The sequence below is a fragment of the Rhinolophus sinicus genome, chromosome 14 (genome assembly GCF_057876585.1).
Source record: "Rhinolophus sinicus isolate RSI-liver-muscle chromosome 14, RSI-T2T, whole genome shotgun sequence".
Lineage (NCBI taxonomy): Eukaryota > Metazoa > Chordata > Mammalia > Chiroptera > Rhinolophidae > Rhinolophus > Rhinolophus sinicus.
The window spans coordinates 176966910-176983900 of record NC_142514.1 but is presented as its reverse complement, the minus strand read 5'-3'; the positions used below and the strand labels follow the sequence as shown (position 1 = coordinate 176983900).

The following is a 16991-nucleotide window of genomic DNA, read 5'->3' as shown; positions in this document are numbered from 1 at the left end:
TAATTTGAGTAGCCTATACTTCTAGAAAACCTGATGAACTTTTATTCAGGTTCAGTTTCGTCCTCATTGCTTATTTACTGTCCAACAGCAAGGAAACTCTCCTGGTCCTTTGGTGTTCAGTCCATTCCATTTCCTTTCTTCCAAATCAGGAAGTAACAGTCCATTTTTTTACCCCACCTAATATCCCCTTTGATCTCACTAATAGCTTTTATCACAATATCCCAATTTATTTCACATTTCATATTTACTTTATATTCATATTTTAATTGATCTCATACCCTTGACTTCACACTTTATATTTAACCATCAGGAATCTTATCTGCTCTACCTTCAGATATTACATATTGAATCTTAAAAAGACTTGTCAGCATTTCCTCTGCTACCAGCAAGGTCTAAGACAAATTCTTCCTCCTATAAGCTACTACAATGAATTTGACTATTCTATATTTGAAATACTCTATCTTCCAACATAAACCATTGATCTTTTATAAACACCATCATATCATGTTACTGACTTGGTAAGATATTCCAAGATGTTCCGTCATATCTGGGCTAGAATCCAAACTGGTTACCAGAGTCTACAAGATCTTATATGATGTCTTCATATGCCACTCTCCAAACTCTTCGACCACTTTTTCTTTAGTCCTTCTTCTCCTGCCACAGTGACTTCTAGATATTTCTTGAATGTTCTGAGCACATTCTTATCTCAGGGCCTTTGCACAGTGTTCCTTCTGCCTAGAATGTTCTTTCCCCAGACCTTTAAGTGATTGACTCATTTTGTCACTTCATTTAGATCTCTCTTCTAATAACACCTCCTTTGAAAGGTATTTCCTGGTCACTTGTCAAAGATAATTCCTTTCTAAATAGATCTTAAACCATGTACCATGATAATTTTTTTCTCATATCATCTTCATTTCTGAAATTATTTGTTTATGTGGCGCTGCTTATGTGACATTTCTACCCTTAGTCCAGTATTGGTCAGGCAGTGGCTACTGTCACCAGAAACCAGTGAGAGTGAGAACCAGGAAGAAAGTCCTTGTCTGCCATCTTCCCCAACACACATCTCAGCATGAGTTTTCCTTTGAAGGGTCTAGCCACTCTAGCCCCGTTATTGTGAAACTGAGAGAATAAGAAAGTGAACTATTATTGTCTTCGTCCCACCTCAAACATATTGCTGGTTTTTCTCATTGTCCAAATTCAGCTGGGTACTAGTTACCAAAGGAGTTCTAGTGATGCAATCTGTAAGGGTTAAGTTCTAGGTGCACAAAGCAAGGTAGAGAAGAAGACACAACAGGTCTGGGTGGGGTAGGGTGACAAAGAGAGACCCGCCAGCACCTCTGTAATATCTATATCCACAATGTTCTCGTAGCTCACTGAGGCTGTACCTTAAGGAGCTCACTCTTTGAAGGTGAGTCTTGTTTTAGCCTAGACCTGGGTTGTTCCTATTAAAAAGATAAAGGACAAGGCTCAGAAACAGTAAATAATTAGTCCAATTTAATCAAAGTTAATTGATCTAATGGTTTTCCAGACTCTAAAACTTTCTTGCTATACAGTGCACTATTTTATTTCACCTGTTATAAACAAGAAATCTTAATATTTTCCCAAGCCACAAAATATTAAGACATTCAGGCATAAGTTAACATAAATAATAAATCCCATGATTTCATCATTCTTAGAAGATTTGATTCCCCGATGACATGGGGCATAGGCAAAGTTATGTCCTCAATGGGTTTAGGATTTTCAAAAGACTAAAACTGTAGTGGTTGTTTATAGTCTGAATGACTTTCTGCTAGAAATAATTGAACCATAGGGATTTGGTCCCTATATGACAATTCCATTATAAACTCTTCAGATTCTTTATATCCACTCTATCATTGGGAAATCGCTATTCTTTCACAGGTAGGATTCGCTATTGTAAAATATATTTTGGAATCTAGAAATAGGTGTTTTATTCAATAAAATAAAGTGGACCAAAGAGAACATTCATACCCTCAATAATTATTGATCGCCTGTATGAAGACAAGCACTGTTCTAGGTGCCTGAGGCTATACCTACAGAATAGGTAAATTCCTTGTCTTAAGGAGCTCACACTTTGATGCTGGGTTTTGATTTAGGCTAGATGTGGATTTTTCACCAAAAAATAACCCAGCTCCAACTTAAGTGCTGGTTACATGTCAGACATAGTTTTAAAGTTTTACCAAATTATATGCATGAGGAGACTTAGGCACAGAATGATGTCAAGCGTGGTGTACTCATCTGGGTCAATTTCCCAACTGGAAGTTGCCATATCCTGATTTTAGAGTTCACAGAATGTTGAATAACTTGGCCAAACCCCAGAGACAGGAATTAGAAGAGATAGAAATGTAGCCAGGAAGTGTGACAGCAGAATCCCGGTAACCATTAAACACTTTGCTGACTTTTGCTTCATGAAGAAAAATGGGGGGTGGGGGGTGGGGGTGATATGAAACAGTGTTTTTGGTTCCTTCTGAGTTAACAATGCTACTTTTTATAAACATCATATCATGTAATGTTCTATGCTCCCTTCATGGAGAATTGGCACTTTTATAATCTTTATAATTATAAAGATGCTTTCTCTAAATTTCTTTCTCCTCTTCAAATCAAACCATGACCACATGCTAAAAAGATATCATCCTCGTTAAAGATAAAGACGACTCTTCTAGACTCTTCGAGTGACTGGTAGTGGCAGCAAACATCTACATGAGAAAGTCTCTGAGTGAGGATGAAAGTCAAAAGTTTAAACCTCTGGGGTCCCCGGAGCCACTTTGTCCACTTGGAAATACTTCTGGGTTTCTCTTGCTTAAGTCATTTAGGATATTGTATTCTGTTTCTTTAATGGAAGGGTGTTACCATGGAATACTTGGCTAAATTACGTGGAATGCTCATTGCTTGCGTCGTCTCATTTCCTTACGGTAAAAAAAGAAATGGAGATTTTAATAATTTTAGCTTTTGACTAATGTTTTAATAATGGAGACTTATTAAATATATAGCCCAGCACCAAGAGAGTATTTGTTTATTATGGCAATGACAATAATCTTAAATATGAACTTACATAAAATCACAGAATTGTTAAGATTTTGCTGATTTAGGTGACTTGCCTTGCATCTTATCCCTCTTGATGACAAGTCCAAAGCCCTCAAGTGCAGAATGGGATAATGCAACAGACAGAATGCTGGAGTGGTGCATTGAGAAAGGGCCTCAGAAGTGGCCTGGGTCCATTGTTGGCATTGTAGCTATTAACAAGAGTCAGTATAATGTTGAATATTAGGTAAGTTTTACTGAGGGATTATGTAGATTTTTCCATGATGGTCTTCATGGTCACTTTTATCTTACATAAATTTTGGGGGATAGCATTTCATGATATCTTATGTACTCTTTCAGTTGTGTGGATAATATGGTGATTATTTCAGTGGACCTTTTAGATGTTTTTAATAACTTAAATTGAATTTATGGTATAGAGGTTGTTTTTTTAAATTTACTTTTTGAAAGAGTTAAAGTGAGGTAGAATTGCAAAATCATTAAGACTGTTTGTGAGCCTTTTCTTTCATGATGATCTCCCCCCCAAGCTGGAAGCCTTTTAATACATTATTTTTTTTCCCCTAATCACTTCCCCCCATGAATATTTAATACAAGGGATATATGTGCATATGTATACCTGCACACATACACACACACACACACACACCCTCTCTCTCTCTCACACACACACGCATATCAGAGGTGCCAAAAATGTATACAAGTGAACACTTTGGTCAACGTTGCTTAAGCAGTAGTTTGCCATAATCAGAAGTGTCTGGACGCTGATGGCAACCACTTTGAGCCCCTTTTGTAATTGCAGAAGTCAAACATGATTTGTATTTATCGTTTGTTATCAGTGTATATTGAGTGTTAAATTTTAATTTTTTTTTCTTTCTTAAAATGTGTATACATTTTTTTTTGGCACTGTCTGTATATCTGTTTTTATATAAAAATACTGATTTGCTTTGGTGACCCATGAATGAATTTTTGCCCCCAATAATTGGCAATAAAACACAAAGCAAAGGGGATCTTGAGCTTAGTCTTAAAAGTTAAGTAAGATTTGGTGATAAGAGGGTCACTTGAGGTGGATGAAAGAGGGGAAAAGGCACATGCATTGCAGGGGGACCGAACAGCCTGGAAACGAACAGAGTTTAGAGGGGCAGGTAGGCAGATCCTAGTTCCATAAGGATGTGTGCCACACATCAGTTCCACTTCCCTATGTCCATTCAGCTGAGAAAAAACACATGAGTTTCAATGATGATGTATTAGCTACCACACCAAGAGGCCTGTTAACAAAAATGGGTTTACAATTTCAAAGGAAAGCAATGTTTAAGAAATTGTAAATTATCAAATATGATAGAGACTTGCAGAAAAGATAAAGGTTTTTAAATATGAAAAGACTTGAAGAAAAGCAAAAAATAGTATGACTGCCTTTATACAGAGGAGTTCGCTGTTAATTTAGATGTTTAAAAGACCAATTGTGTGATACTAGGCTACTTCTCTATGCCACATGTATTTATAAATTTGAGAGAACAGGGGGAAGTATCAGATGACATGAGGGGAGCAATGGATGGATGACAAAATACGTGAATTTCTTTTTCCCTTATTTAGTTCTCTTTTGAAGCCAAAAAACCACAATGTTAAAGAAAAACTACACAGCAGTGACTGAGTTTATTCTGCTGGGACTGACTGATCGAGCGGAGTTGCAGACTGTCCTTTTTGTGGTATTCCTAGTCATCTACCTGATCACAGTAATGGGTAATGCGGGCATGATCTTGTTAATCAGAAGTGACTCAAGACTTCACACGCCAATGTACTTCTTTCTCAGTCACCTGTCCTTCGTAGATCTCTGTTATGCCACCAATATCACTCCTCAGATGCTGGTTAATTTCTTATCCAAGAGAAAAACCATTTCTGTCGCTGGGTGCTTTGTACAGTTCTACTTTTTCATTGCCCTGGCCATCACAGAGTATTATTTGCTCACAGCAATGGCTTTTGACCGCTACATGGCCATCTGCAAACCCTTGTTATATGGTATCAAAATGTCCAGAGGTGTCTGCATTGCTCTCGTTGCTGTTTCTTATACTTATGGCTTTGCAAATGGTCTGGCACAGACCATCCTGATGCTTCGTCTCTCCTTCTGTGGACCCAATGAAATCAACCACTTTTACTGTGCAGACCCACCTCTCTTGGTCCTTGCCTGCTCAGATACTTATGTCAAAGAAACTGCCATGTTTGTGGTGGCTGGTTCCAACCTCACCTGCTCTCTCACCATGATTCTCATCTCCTACATTTTCATTTTCACGGCCATTTTGCGTATTCGCTCTTCTGATGGGAGGCACAAGGCCTTCTCCACCTGTGGGTCTCATCTGACGGCTGTCACTATCTTTTATGGGACACTGTTCTGTATGCATCTGAGACCTCCTTCGGAGGCATCTGTAGGACAGGGGAAAATTATAGCTGTGTTTTATATCTTTGTGAGTCCCATGTTAAATCCTTTGATCTATAGTCTACGAAACAAAAGTGTTAAAGAAGCAATAAGGAAAGTTATCCAAACGAAATTGTTTGATAAATAAAGTATACATTTTGGTCACAGGTATATATTATATCCAATTGTATGACCAATTATGAGCATTTTTAATTAAGAGATCACTTTCTGCCACTTTTGGGCCTGTTTTGTGTTTTGTAATTCACATATTAGACTTGGAAAAATATGTCAAATTATTTGCTAGCATTTACCATGTCCGTGAATTAAAAAAACAAACAAATAAAAAAAAACAAAGAAAAAAAAAACTGGACTGTAATTCAAGACAACACTAGAATGCATTATTATTACTCTTTAAAGTCAATAAAGAATAGATGGTCCATTGGCGACAACCTGGATGGTTGGGTCTTGAGATTATTATGCTAAGCGAAATAAGTCAGAAAAAATTGAGAACCATATGATTTCACTGGTAGGTGGGATATAAAATTGAAAGCAACAAAGGCACAAGACAGACAAATAAAGAAACAAAAACTCATAGACAGAGACAATAGTTTAGTGGTTACCAGAGGGTAAGGGGGAGGGGGTGGTAGATGAGGATAAATGGGATAAAAAATATGGTGATGGAAGGAGAACTGACTCTGGGTGGTGAACACACAATGTGATATATAGATGATGTATTACAGAAGTGTACTCTTCAAACCTGTGTAACTTTACTAACCATTGTTACCCCAATAAACTTTAATGAAAAAAAAATCAAAAGGATAGATGGTCCAGTCCATAATACTCAGAGAGCTACCAAGCTACAAAAGACAGAATCATCAAATGATGGTAAGGTAATGAGAATTTGTTAGATTTTTATAGTGCTTAATAATTTCCAAACTACATTCCAGAAACTTCTCAACCAGGGCAGGGGAATTTTTTCTTCTCCCTCCCCCCCCCCCATGCAATCATATAGTAATGAAGATCTATGTGTATCTCAGATTATTACTCTAAGAAATATCTTTAGAATGATAGTACTGGTCCAATAGAATCCTCACTCACCAGGTTTTTCACAGAATGTCAAATTTCTTTCAGAAGATTGTTTTGTTTTATTGGTATGCATCCCATCATAAAAGTGGTTTTGTGGTTTCCCCTGTTAATTTTTTATTATGTACTGTTTCCAACATACAGCCAAAGATAGAAAGTAATAGAAAGACCACGGGTTTAAGCTAACTGATCATTATTAAATCCTCACACAATGCCACCTTTGTTTCTGATATTTTGGATACTCAGATATTCTAAAATTGAGTCCTCCCAGCCTGATTCTGCTCTTCTCTTTGTTTCTTCCATTGAACTATAATGTAATTTAATGTTTCTTTACCTTATGTAGAGTTTTAACATTTGTTAGGTGTTTATGTATCCACAGAATTATGTAATATTACTTTACTAGATTTAAAATGTGATAGAAATGAAATCAATCTATGTGTCCTTCTGCAATTTATTTTATTTTTCACTAAATCTTGTCAGATTTGTTTATACTGATTTTTGTAGCAGTAATTTTTACTGATATATTCTATGTCGATATATAAATACGTCATGATATATTTATATATTATTCTATTGATGCACAACTATATTTTTCCAATTTTTGATATAAAAATCCAGCAATAGATTTTCTTATGGAATTCTGAATATGTACCAGTTCAAAGAGTCCTCTCATGTATGTACCTATGTACCTATGATGGTAATTTCTCGTACTCCTGACAATAAACGTTTGAGAGTGCCCTTACTCCACATTCTTGTCAGCACAATATATTGTCAGACTTTTAATATGTTTTCCAATCTGATGGTGCAAAATGAATTCTCATTTCTTGTATAAGTTGTTGGATCGTCATTACAGGTGAAGTGTTTTTAAATGTTTTGATGATAATTAGAGATGTCTCTTTTTATTTTTCCAGTTGTTTGTTCATATTCTTTGTTCACTTTTCATCCGGGTAATTTGATCTTTATTGTCTCCATTTGTAATAGCTCTTTATGTATTCTGTACTAGGAACTAATCTTTTAATTACACATTCAAGGCAAATATCTTCAAACTGTTTGTAGCCTGTATTTTATTTTTGTGCACAATATATTTGCTGGTACAGAAATACTTCATTTTAATGCAGTTTAAATTTATTAGTCTTCTCTTTATGGTTGTTCATTGCATGTTGTCCAAACAATTGTTTCCTTTAATTTGAGTCTATCTTACTATCAGGCCCACTTAAATCTTATGAGAATAAGGAAAGCACTGATTGGAGGGAAGCTAAGGAAATGTTTTAAAAATGGTGAGGGAACAAAGAACAAACTGTGACTACAGGTCCAGGAATGGCAGCCACCCACAACTGAAAATGTAGTCAGCTCAGTATGTGAAGACAGGCATCAAAACCCTACCCTGCCACCACCTAGGTACGTGGCCCTGGGTAAGTTATCCATCACTATTCTTTTAGTGGAATCTCTGTTTTTTTAGCTGAAAATTTAGGATGAAGCCCCTACTTCTTAGGGTTATGTTAAAAAGTCAATAAAGGGGATCAAATATATAGTGATGGAATGAGAACTGACTCTGGGTGGTGAACACACAATGTGACATATAGATGATGTATTACAGAATTGTACACCTGAAATCTATGTAACTTTGCTGACACTTGTCACCCCAATAAACTTTAATTTAAAAAAAGTCAACCAAAGTAGCTCTGGGACAGTTGTTCACACATAGGAAATGCTCACCACGATTTCTGCCAATGACCTGTGTTGCTGAGTCTTGTTCAGGTAGATCTTATCCAAGGCATCGATGTTCCTCAGAGCTCTGGATTTTAAGAGAGGATAGTTTTAGTATAAAAGAAATAGAAAACATAACAACCAGACCATCATAAAATTTCAAGATGACATCCTTTTGTGTGCCTTCCACAAGGCTCTTAGGACAAATAGTAAATTTGAAATTATGGAAAATGTCACTGAGGCATGTGATTCATTTTCTGATCCCAGTGTTCCAATTAAGCCTAAGACAGGTGATTCCCAATGTAACACTCATTGCCGCTACTTTTAAATCCTTCTGAGATTTGCCTTAAGAGCAGTTCCTACCTCCCACAACCGTGTATAAATATGGCCACTTTTTACAGCTTAGAGAGGCCTCTATGAAGTACTTAGTCAGAGGCTGAGAAAATAGGTGCTTATCCGAACCAGAGTAAGTCTTTGTGTTTTTATTCTCTTTGTGTTTTAGTCAGGAGGAAATTGTATTAAAATCTCACACTGAGGCCTACGAATTTTGTACCGCAATTCCTCATGCAATCCTTTCTCTTTTCAGTGGCAGAGTTTGAACCTTAACTAATTTCCATGATGGTAGGTTTATTACAATTTCTGTTGATCTTCCTGGACAATATTTTGCAGACCTGTCTCTGTTGCAAAGAACCAAGAAAGGCCAGCATTCTGCACCACACACAAATGTAAGGATATTTTCAGACATGGGACGGAGCTTACCCTAATTCAGGAGTTCTTATAGTTAGAGACAGACAATCTATAAGCCCCTTATATATTCTTTTGTTGTTGTTGTTAGATTCTTAATGTGTGCATTTATCAGGTTGAGGAGCCATGGTTTCAATAGTTTCATTAGATCTTTTGTGGGATTAGTATTTAAAAAACAAGAGGCTTAAGGGCCATTCTTATAATGAATCCTTGCTGAAAGTTTTTCCTTAACTCTACTTTTTCTTATAATGAATCCTTGCTGAAAGTTTTTCCTTAACTTTACTTTCTTTTATTCTGGAAAAAGAAAGTCTTTTGTCATTCATTTGTAGTTTAATGACTCACGAAATATGTCTAGACAGCTAGTTGATGGAGCTAGTTGATGGAGCTGATTCTTGTTAGGGATTCTTCTATTCATTTTCTTAGGCTGACTTTATTGGGAAGCAACTTGTGCGGTTGACATAGTCTAGTTTTCGGAAGTCCTTCAAGCTAGGTTTAATGCCCTGCTGTCATTGTGTTGAAATTTTTAAATAATTTTTGAACAAGGATCATTTGTATTTTACTTTGTACTGGGCCCTGTATATTGCATAGCTAGTCCTAGGTCCAGGTTTTGCAATTCATAATTTTCTACTGTCCTTGAGCTACTCCCTTGCTGGCCTCCATCAGGTAGAGGTTGTCCCTGGTTGTGAACTAGGAACCCACAAGTGCCTCGTTCAGAAGACGTTAACCTTTCCATCTGGACTGACACAAAAAGTCAGAGCAGCTGTGATTTTCTTTCTCTGTAAACACTCACTATTCATAGTGTTTTTTTGCTTCTCTCCACTTACCAGCATTTCTGATCTACTTCGATTGGATAATTCTGGATCTCTTACAAATCATTGAGCTTGTGATCAAAATCATTTCAGATCCATAGGCAGTCATCAAGTGACATGAAACAAATGGCCCTTATGCAAATGACACCGTCAAGTCCAATTTCCAGCTGTGTCTTCATAAATCTGAAATTCCCAAATCTTTATAAAAAACCTGAAATTCCCAAACCTTTCCAGTTTTCTCTGGTCAGGTAACCACCACCTAGTCACTCTCTGGGATTTCCTGGGTACAGGAAAAAATGAAAATATCTTTTAAGCCACCCTGCTGCTGTCATACAAATCAAAGTTCAGTTTTCAGAGTATTTTGTACTGGACGCTTCTTGAAGAAAAGCTGCAAATTGATGATTCCTGTTCTGCAGTGAAGGCTCTTGATATTCTTGGTAGGAAAGTCATAGATAGAGCTGAATCAGATGTCAATGAAGTGAAACATTTGTATTTTAGAGAACAACTCAGCTGGAATTTTCTGCTCCACTGTGTGTATACTCTGTACAAACAGATATCCCCAGCAATTCCAAAGGAAGACCACACATGGTATCTTTGCATCTGCTCTTTATTTTTTCTGAACACCCTTCTTGAAATAACCTTATTGCTTGTCCTCGTCTTCCTTCAGTTTGTTGCTAAAAATGTCACCTTTTCACGAGTTCTTTGTTGATGCTACTTTTTAAAAAATTTGATCACTCTGTCCCCAAACTCCATTTTCTTTCTTTTTCTACCATTTGAAACACCATGTACTTACTTACAGTGCTGTCTGTCACTGTCCACCAGAATGTGAATGCCAGAGGGCAGGGCTTTTTGATGGCTTTGTTCATTTTGCATTTATAGTGTCTATTCATACGATATGATGAGTCTCCATAAATATTTCTTTCATGTATATCTGTAATGACTAGACAGAGGAAGGGTGAATATTATTATTCCCACTTACAAATGGAGAATGAAGTGACTCATGGTTAAGGATCATTATAAGTTATTAATAACTGTTATTAGTGTATTCAGCAAACATTTATAGTATTTACTATTCTGGGTAAAGAACATAGAGATATAAGAAGATTTTGTCACTGTCTTTCTACCAGTTACACCACTAAAGTATGTTTTAGTGATTCATTTTGAAATGAGACGAGAATGGGGCAGATTTTAAAAAATAAGTATGAGAGAAAATCCAAAAAATAAAAGCATCTTGAGAGAAAGGAAGAGGGGACTCAGTGCTAGTTGTGATGTGAAGGAGAGTTAAAAAACCATAGGGATTGTAGTATGTCTAGATAGAGACAAGTTGTGATTAATAATTTAAATACTAAGTATGCAAAACATTTATAAACACATTATGTCATTGCTATAGAGTGCCCTCAAAATAGTCACTTGGTTTAATGATTCTTGTTCATTTATGTGGCATATGTTTATGGTACTACTGTGACGGTGCCTGTTTACAGTGTGATTCTGGGAACACCTGCATTAGAATCTTCTGGATAATTGTTAAATATGAAGATAACAGTATCTCACATTAGGCTTTCTGAAAAAAAAAAAACAACTTTCTGTGATTTGCTTCATTAAAAAGGTTCTCAAAAAAAAAGTGAGGTTCTCAAATAATTGCTTTGTGAACTCAAGTTCAAAAAGCACTTAACTCTCCTAAGTATATGACATCATGAAAATCTCCACGAGGACACGGAGATGAGTAAAACACTGCATGTAAATTATTCTTTCATGCTTACACTATTTTTTTCTTTTCGTTTTAAAACCCAGTGTATAACCATGTGCTTAGAAGTCATAGTACAATAATGGACTGGATTTTGTCCCTGCCCCTGACTAGTATATGAGTACGGAGATGTGATGTATCAGAGAATAAGCTAGAGGTTTACAGGGTGTACTGCAAGCATAAAATAGGAAGGGATGAATTCAACCTCAAGTATGATAAGACTGAATTGATAAACTCTTCACGAAGGATGGGCTTTTAAACTGGGCCATACAGGATGAGTAAGAGTTTGAGAGGCAAAAAATAGTGCAGGGAGAGATATGGGATATGTATGGATATGTGTATATATACATAGATATAAGTTGCATATGTGAATATAAGTATGGGTATGAGGATAGTTATCTATAAGTATAGCTATAGGTATAAGTGTAGGTAAGAAGTAGAAATTAATAATTCAATATAAAGGCAACTGAGATGATGGCGTAGTAGAAATACAAAGTTGATTTATAATAGTTTGCTTTTGAACGACATAAGGATTTCAGAGGAAAAATCATTTCAATCATCAGTAGCATGAGTTTTACCTTGATGTCTGCTCTATTTCCATTGTTTCAAATGCAGGCACAGACTCTCAGAAAATGCCCAGGACAAATGGCAGTGTAGTCACAGAATTCATTCTCCTGGGGCTCACAGAGCGCCCTGAACTCCAGCCTCTCCTCTTTGTGCTGTTCCTGGTTGTGTATCTTGTCACCCTCGTGGGTAACCTGGGCATGATTGCGTTGATCAGACTGGACTCTCGCCTTCACAAGCCCATGTACTTCTTCCTTACTAACTTAGCCTTCGTGGACTTGTGCTATACCTCAAATGCAACCCCACAGATGTTGACTAATTTCCTATCAGAGAAGAAGACCATCACCTTTGCTGGCTGCTTTACCCAGTGTTACATATTCATAGCGCTTCTCCTCACTGAGTTTTACATGCTGGCAGCCATGGCCTATGACCGCTACGTGGCCATATGCAACCCTCTGCATTACAGTGTGAAAATGTCCAGGCGTGTCTGCATCTGCTTGGCCACATTTCCTTATGTCTATGGCTTCTCAGATGGGCTGTTCCAGGCTATCCTGACCTTCCGCTTGACCTTCTGTAGGTCCAATGTCATCAACCACTTCTACTGTGCTGACCCGCCACTCATTAGGCTTTCCTGCTCTGACACTTACGTGAAAGAGCGTGCCATGCTCATATCAGCTAGTTTCAATCTCTCCAGCTCTCTCACCATCATCCTGGTGTCCTATGCCTTCATTATTGCTGCCATCCTCCAGATCAAATCAGCAGAGGGAAGGCACAAGGCATTCTCCACCTGTGGTTCCCACATGTTGGCTGTTACCCTATTTTATGGGACCCTCTTCTGCATGTATGTGAGACCTCCAACCGATAAGACTGTCGAGGAATCCAAAATGATAGCTATCTTCTACACCTTTGCAAATCCGGTGCTTAATCCATTGATCTATAGTCTGCGGAACAAAGATGTAAAGCGAGCATTGAACACTGTCCTCCGACAACATGTGGTCACTAAGAGGGCAGTGCCTCCACTTGCCAATAAACCATAACACTAAACCTTTGGCTCAGCTGTCTTTGCATGTGTGATGTGCTTTGGTATTCTTTATGGATATGCCTCAGGGACTCAGCTCCAAAGCTCAGGTGTGGGGAAAAATGAGCGGCTCCTGTTGGTCTGTGCACTTGTCCCTCAACATGTGGTCCTTGGACCAGCAGCCACAGCATTACCTTGGACGTTGTTAGTATGTGGCATCACATACTGCACCTCACGTCTACTATATCAGACCTGTGTTTGAAACAAATCCTAGGTGGTCTGTAAACACATGAAAGTTGGGGAACAGTGCACTAAGTGAAAATTCCCTCTTGGCATGCCCTGGGTCACTGGTGTGCTTTTATTGTGTATTGCAGTAGGCAGGATAAGCCTGCTATCAGCCCAGTTCCTTGAATTTATTCTATTCTTATTACCATCTTTCTTCTGGGGTAGGAGTCTTTAAGAAACACGCCCTTCTGTACTCCTTCCCGACTTACCAACTAAAACAAGACATTGTGGCCATCATAGTGGTTTCCCGTTTCTTGTGAATGTGCCTGTATCATGTACTGCTGAAGGTTCTTCTGAAGGTATGAGAATGGGGAGAGAGAGGAATAGAGTGAGTATTCTGAGCATTCTTCCCCAGACCTGAGTTTGTGGAGCTAGTTTGTGGCCTCTGAGCCATAGTACCCTACTTCCTCCTCCTGACCTGCAATGCTGGATCCATAAACTCAGGTCTAGGAAAAGAATAAATGTTTTCTGCATCACTGGGACTTCAAAACTTTAGAACTCACTGGGGTTATTGTTCATCTTTTTTTCTAGTTTTTTTAAATGAAAATTTGGATTATTTATTTCAGTCTCACTTTTTTTGTCATATATATTTATATCTTTCACCTAAACGTTGCTTTAGCTGAAAGCTACTAATTTTTTTATAATTCAGTTTGCAATATTTTCTTATTTTCTCAGTGACTTCTTTAACCTGTGGGTTGTTTAGCAGAGAGTGGTTAATTACTCTACATTTGGGACTTTAAAATATATTTCATTGTTATATATTTTTAATTTAATTCTCTTGTCAATGAGCACTCACCTTATGATTTTATTCTTGAAAATTTATTGACTAGTATTTTTTCTAACTTGATTGTGATATAATTGACATATAACAATGTTTAAGCTTAAGATGTACAATGTGATGCTTTATAAAATATATATATTAGAAAATGATTATCACAATAAGGTAATTAACACATCTGTCATCTCACATAATTACAATTTTTTTGGTAGTAGATAATTGGATACTTGGTAAGTGGGAAGAAGAAAATGTAGACTTACTATTTTCACCTTTACTCTATTTGTTTCCACGTGTGGGTAAATAGATAACATGTTGGTAAATTACATGCTTACCAGGTTTTTCATGCTATATTACTTTCCAACTCCTGGACCTAACACCTTGAATGAACTCCACTACAACTTATTATGTCTTGTCCAAATGATTTTACTCATGGGATTTTGTAACTTAACCACTTTATTCAATAATGAAAGTTTTTTAGCAAACACTCTGTAATACTTTTGTGGAAGGGACTGTACAAAACACAATTCAGACTGGGAAAATGTCACAGAAACCTCAAAGTCCATAACTTGTTTTATATCTTTATTAATTTTCAACTGATCTGATTAGAATAAATAGTGAACCATAATGCAGAATATCTATGGGAATAAATTCCTGATCACTCAAAGGAATCAGCTCAAAACGATTATGAATTGATGCAATTATATTGCGCAAATTTCGAAGCTCTAATAAGTATGAATCTACATAAATATCTATTTCCCTGGGGTTTTCTCTTGTAGCAACATTGTAATTATTTTTTCAGGGTGTGTTGAAAAATACTTTAGGGATAAAAGTTTCAAATTACAAGTTGGTTATAAATCATTACTCACAACTCATCCCTTGGACCGCTAGTGTCTCTGAGAAAACTTTTCCCCGGGTCAGGTAGGAATGAAAATTCTGACTTCTATGTTTGTAATTTCTTTTCTTGTTTCAGTTTTGGATCTTCATGAGTAGGATTCTGGTGACAACAGAAGCAGCTTTGAATGTCAGTGTAATGTCTTTGCCAGTATTTCTTATGTAGATTGGTCACTAGAAAATATAAAATTTTATTGGAATTGTGTTTACATTAATCATTTTACTTTACAAATAGCATTCTCCCCATTCATGCAATAATTTCACACACATTAAATAACCGTATTGGAGTAAACACTTGACAATTGACAATCTTAAACATTCTTTTAGACTAATATCTATTGAAAGAACAGTCCCCTCACCAAAAGAAAAATCTTGGCAAATAATTCAGAAGAGGGACAAATTCAAACATAATAATACCCATTCTAGCAAAAATGAAACTCTCATAGAGCTTTTAAATCTCTTTAAATTATTGGAGATGGAAAGTTTGGGGACAAATTTAATGTTAACTAAGAGATACATGACTAGCAATGAGTATAGGGTTTGTAATTCCATAAATGATGGATCAGAATGTTGTAAATGATGGAAATTTTAGAAATTATTTAGTCAAATTCTGATACTGAAGAAATGAAACCTCTGAAGTCTGTACAAAGAGGGCCACTATATTAATGTTAAAAAAAGACCAAAACCAAAACCAAAAACCAAAACAAAACAAAAAATTGTTTTCTAAATGAAGACTCAAAGAAGTCTTTACTGATACGTTATTGGCTAGTACAAAGCCATAATGTGTAACATGCTCTGTAATTTAGGTTCATGCATTGTAATTAGGTAATATGCCCTGCCCTATATTGGCGAGACAGTGGAATGGAAAACCAAAAGACGGGAAAGGTACTGGAGTTCATGATGGCAGCGTAGACCTGAAGATGCTCCTTCCTGGGAAATTGTATTCACCTGAAATGCACGGCTTCACCAACTACATGCCTCATCTAACTTTTCTTTCATTTCCTACCTTAAAATATCATTTTGCTCAGCTATTCTTGCAAATTTCTCCATGTGTTGATGACGCATTGAGGCAGTTTCTAGACTGAAACTAAAACTAAATTTCAATCACTCTTATTCCTATTTTCTGTGTTCCTTTCTGTGGCTTCAACAGGCCCTAGTGTTTCACTCAAGTCCATCTTACAGGATTCCAAACACAGTGACCATACGCACAGGGAGTAGTTAGTAAATGTGACAGCACTTCAGTGTGATCCTGGGACATTTGCACTGTAACTGGAGCGGGGAGAGGGCATGCTTTGTCCCCAAGTGAACCATTTCACCAAGTAGTAGTTCAGGTACCAGTGACACTTGCAAAGGTGAGCTTCACACTTTTGTTGATTGATTGCTTTTTCCCCCCCATGGGAGACTAAGAAATTCTTAGAGCTCCAGATTTTCACCAAATATTTATTGTGTTTGCTAATTTACCATAAATGGCCCCTGTGGTTTTTTTGTTCAATAATTTCTTTTCAACTACAAGTAATGTTTTTTCTTGCATCTTTATAGCATAAAAAATAAACAGATACATGATATCTTTGTGAAGCAAATTCATCAGCATAAACAAATCTGTGTGGTTTCTGTTACCTAGTTTATTTGTGACCATTCCAAACCAGAGGAAAGCAATTTGACATTACTGAGCCAGTAAAATCTAATGTGAAGTTTTTGTTTAGTTATATTTTTTGAAATAAGGAACATAGACTTTAAAAAAACTCATTGCTACCTAGACTGACTCCTACTGATCCAGAAATTTCAAATTGGACACCAGTGCCATAGGGAAATGCCTGTTTGAAAGATGTCTGGTTTTCTGCCTCACTAAAATTTAATTATTTTTTGTGTGATTTTTCTCATTCAGAGAGCAAATTATTCATGGC

General features: G+C 36.8%; 2 protein-coding genes across 2 annotated transcripts; both read left to right on the top strand.

The window, feature by feature from the left end:
• Positions 1-4277: 4277 nt before the first annotated feature.
• Positions 4278-5638, top strand: LOC109435466 (olfactory receptor 5M5-like). Its single transcript, XM_019713401.3, has one exon. The coding sequence runs from the start codon at positions 4674-4676 to the stop codon at positions 5610-5612; it is 939 nt and encodes a 312-aa protein (XP_019568960.3). The 5' UTR covers positions 4278-4673; the 3' UTR covers positions 5613-5638.
• A 6422-nt stretch (positions 5639-12060) lies between these two features.
• On the top strand, positions 12061-13152 carry LOC109435476 (olfactory receptor 5M11). Its single transcript, XM_019713412.3, has one exon. The coding sequence runs from the start codon at positions 12184-12186 to the stop codon at positions 13150-13152; it is 969 nt and encodes a 322-aa protein (XP_019568971.2). The 5' UTR covers positions 12061-12183.
• The last annotated feature ends 3839 nt before the right edge of the window (positions 13153-16991 follow it).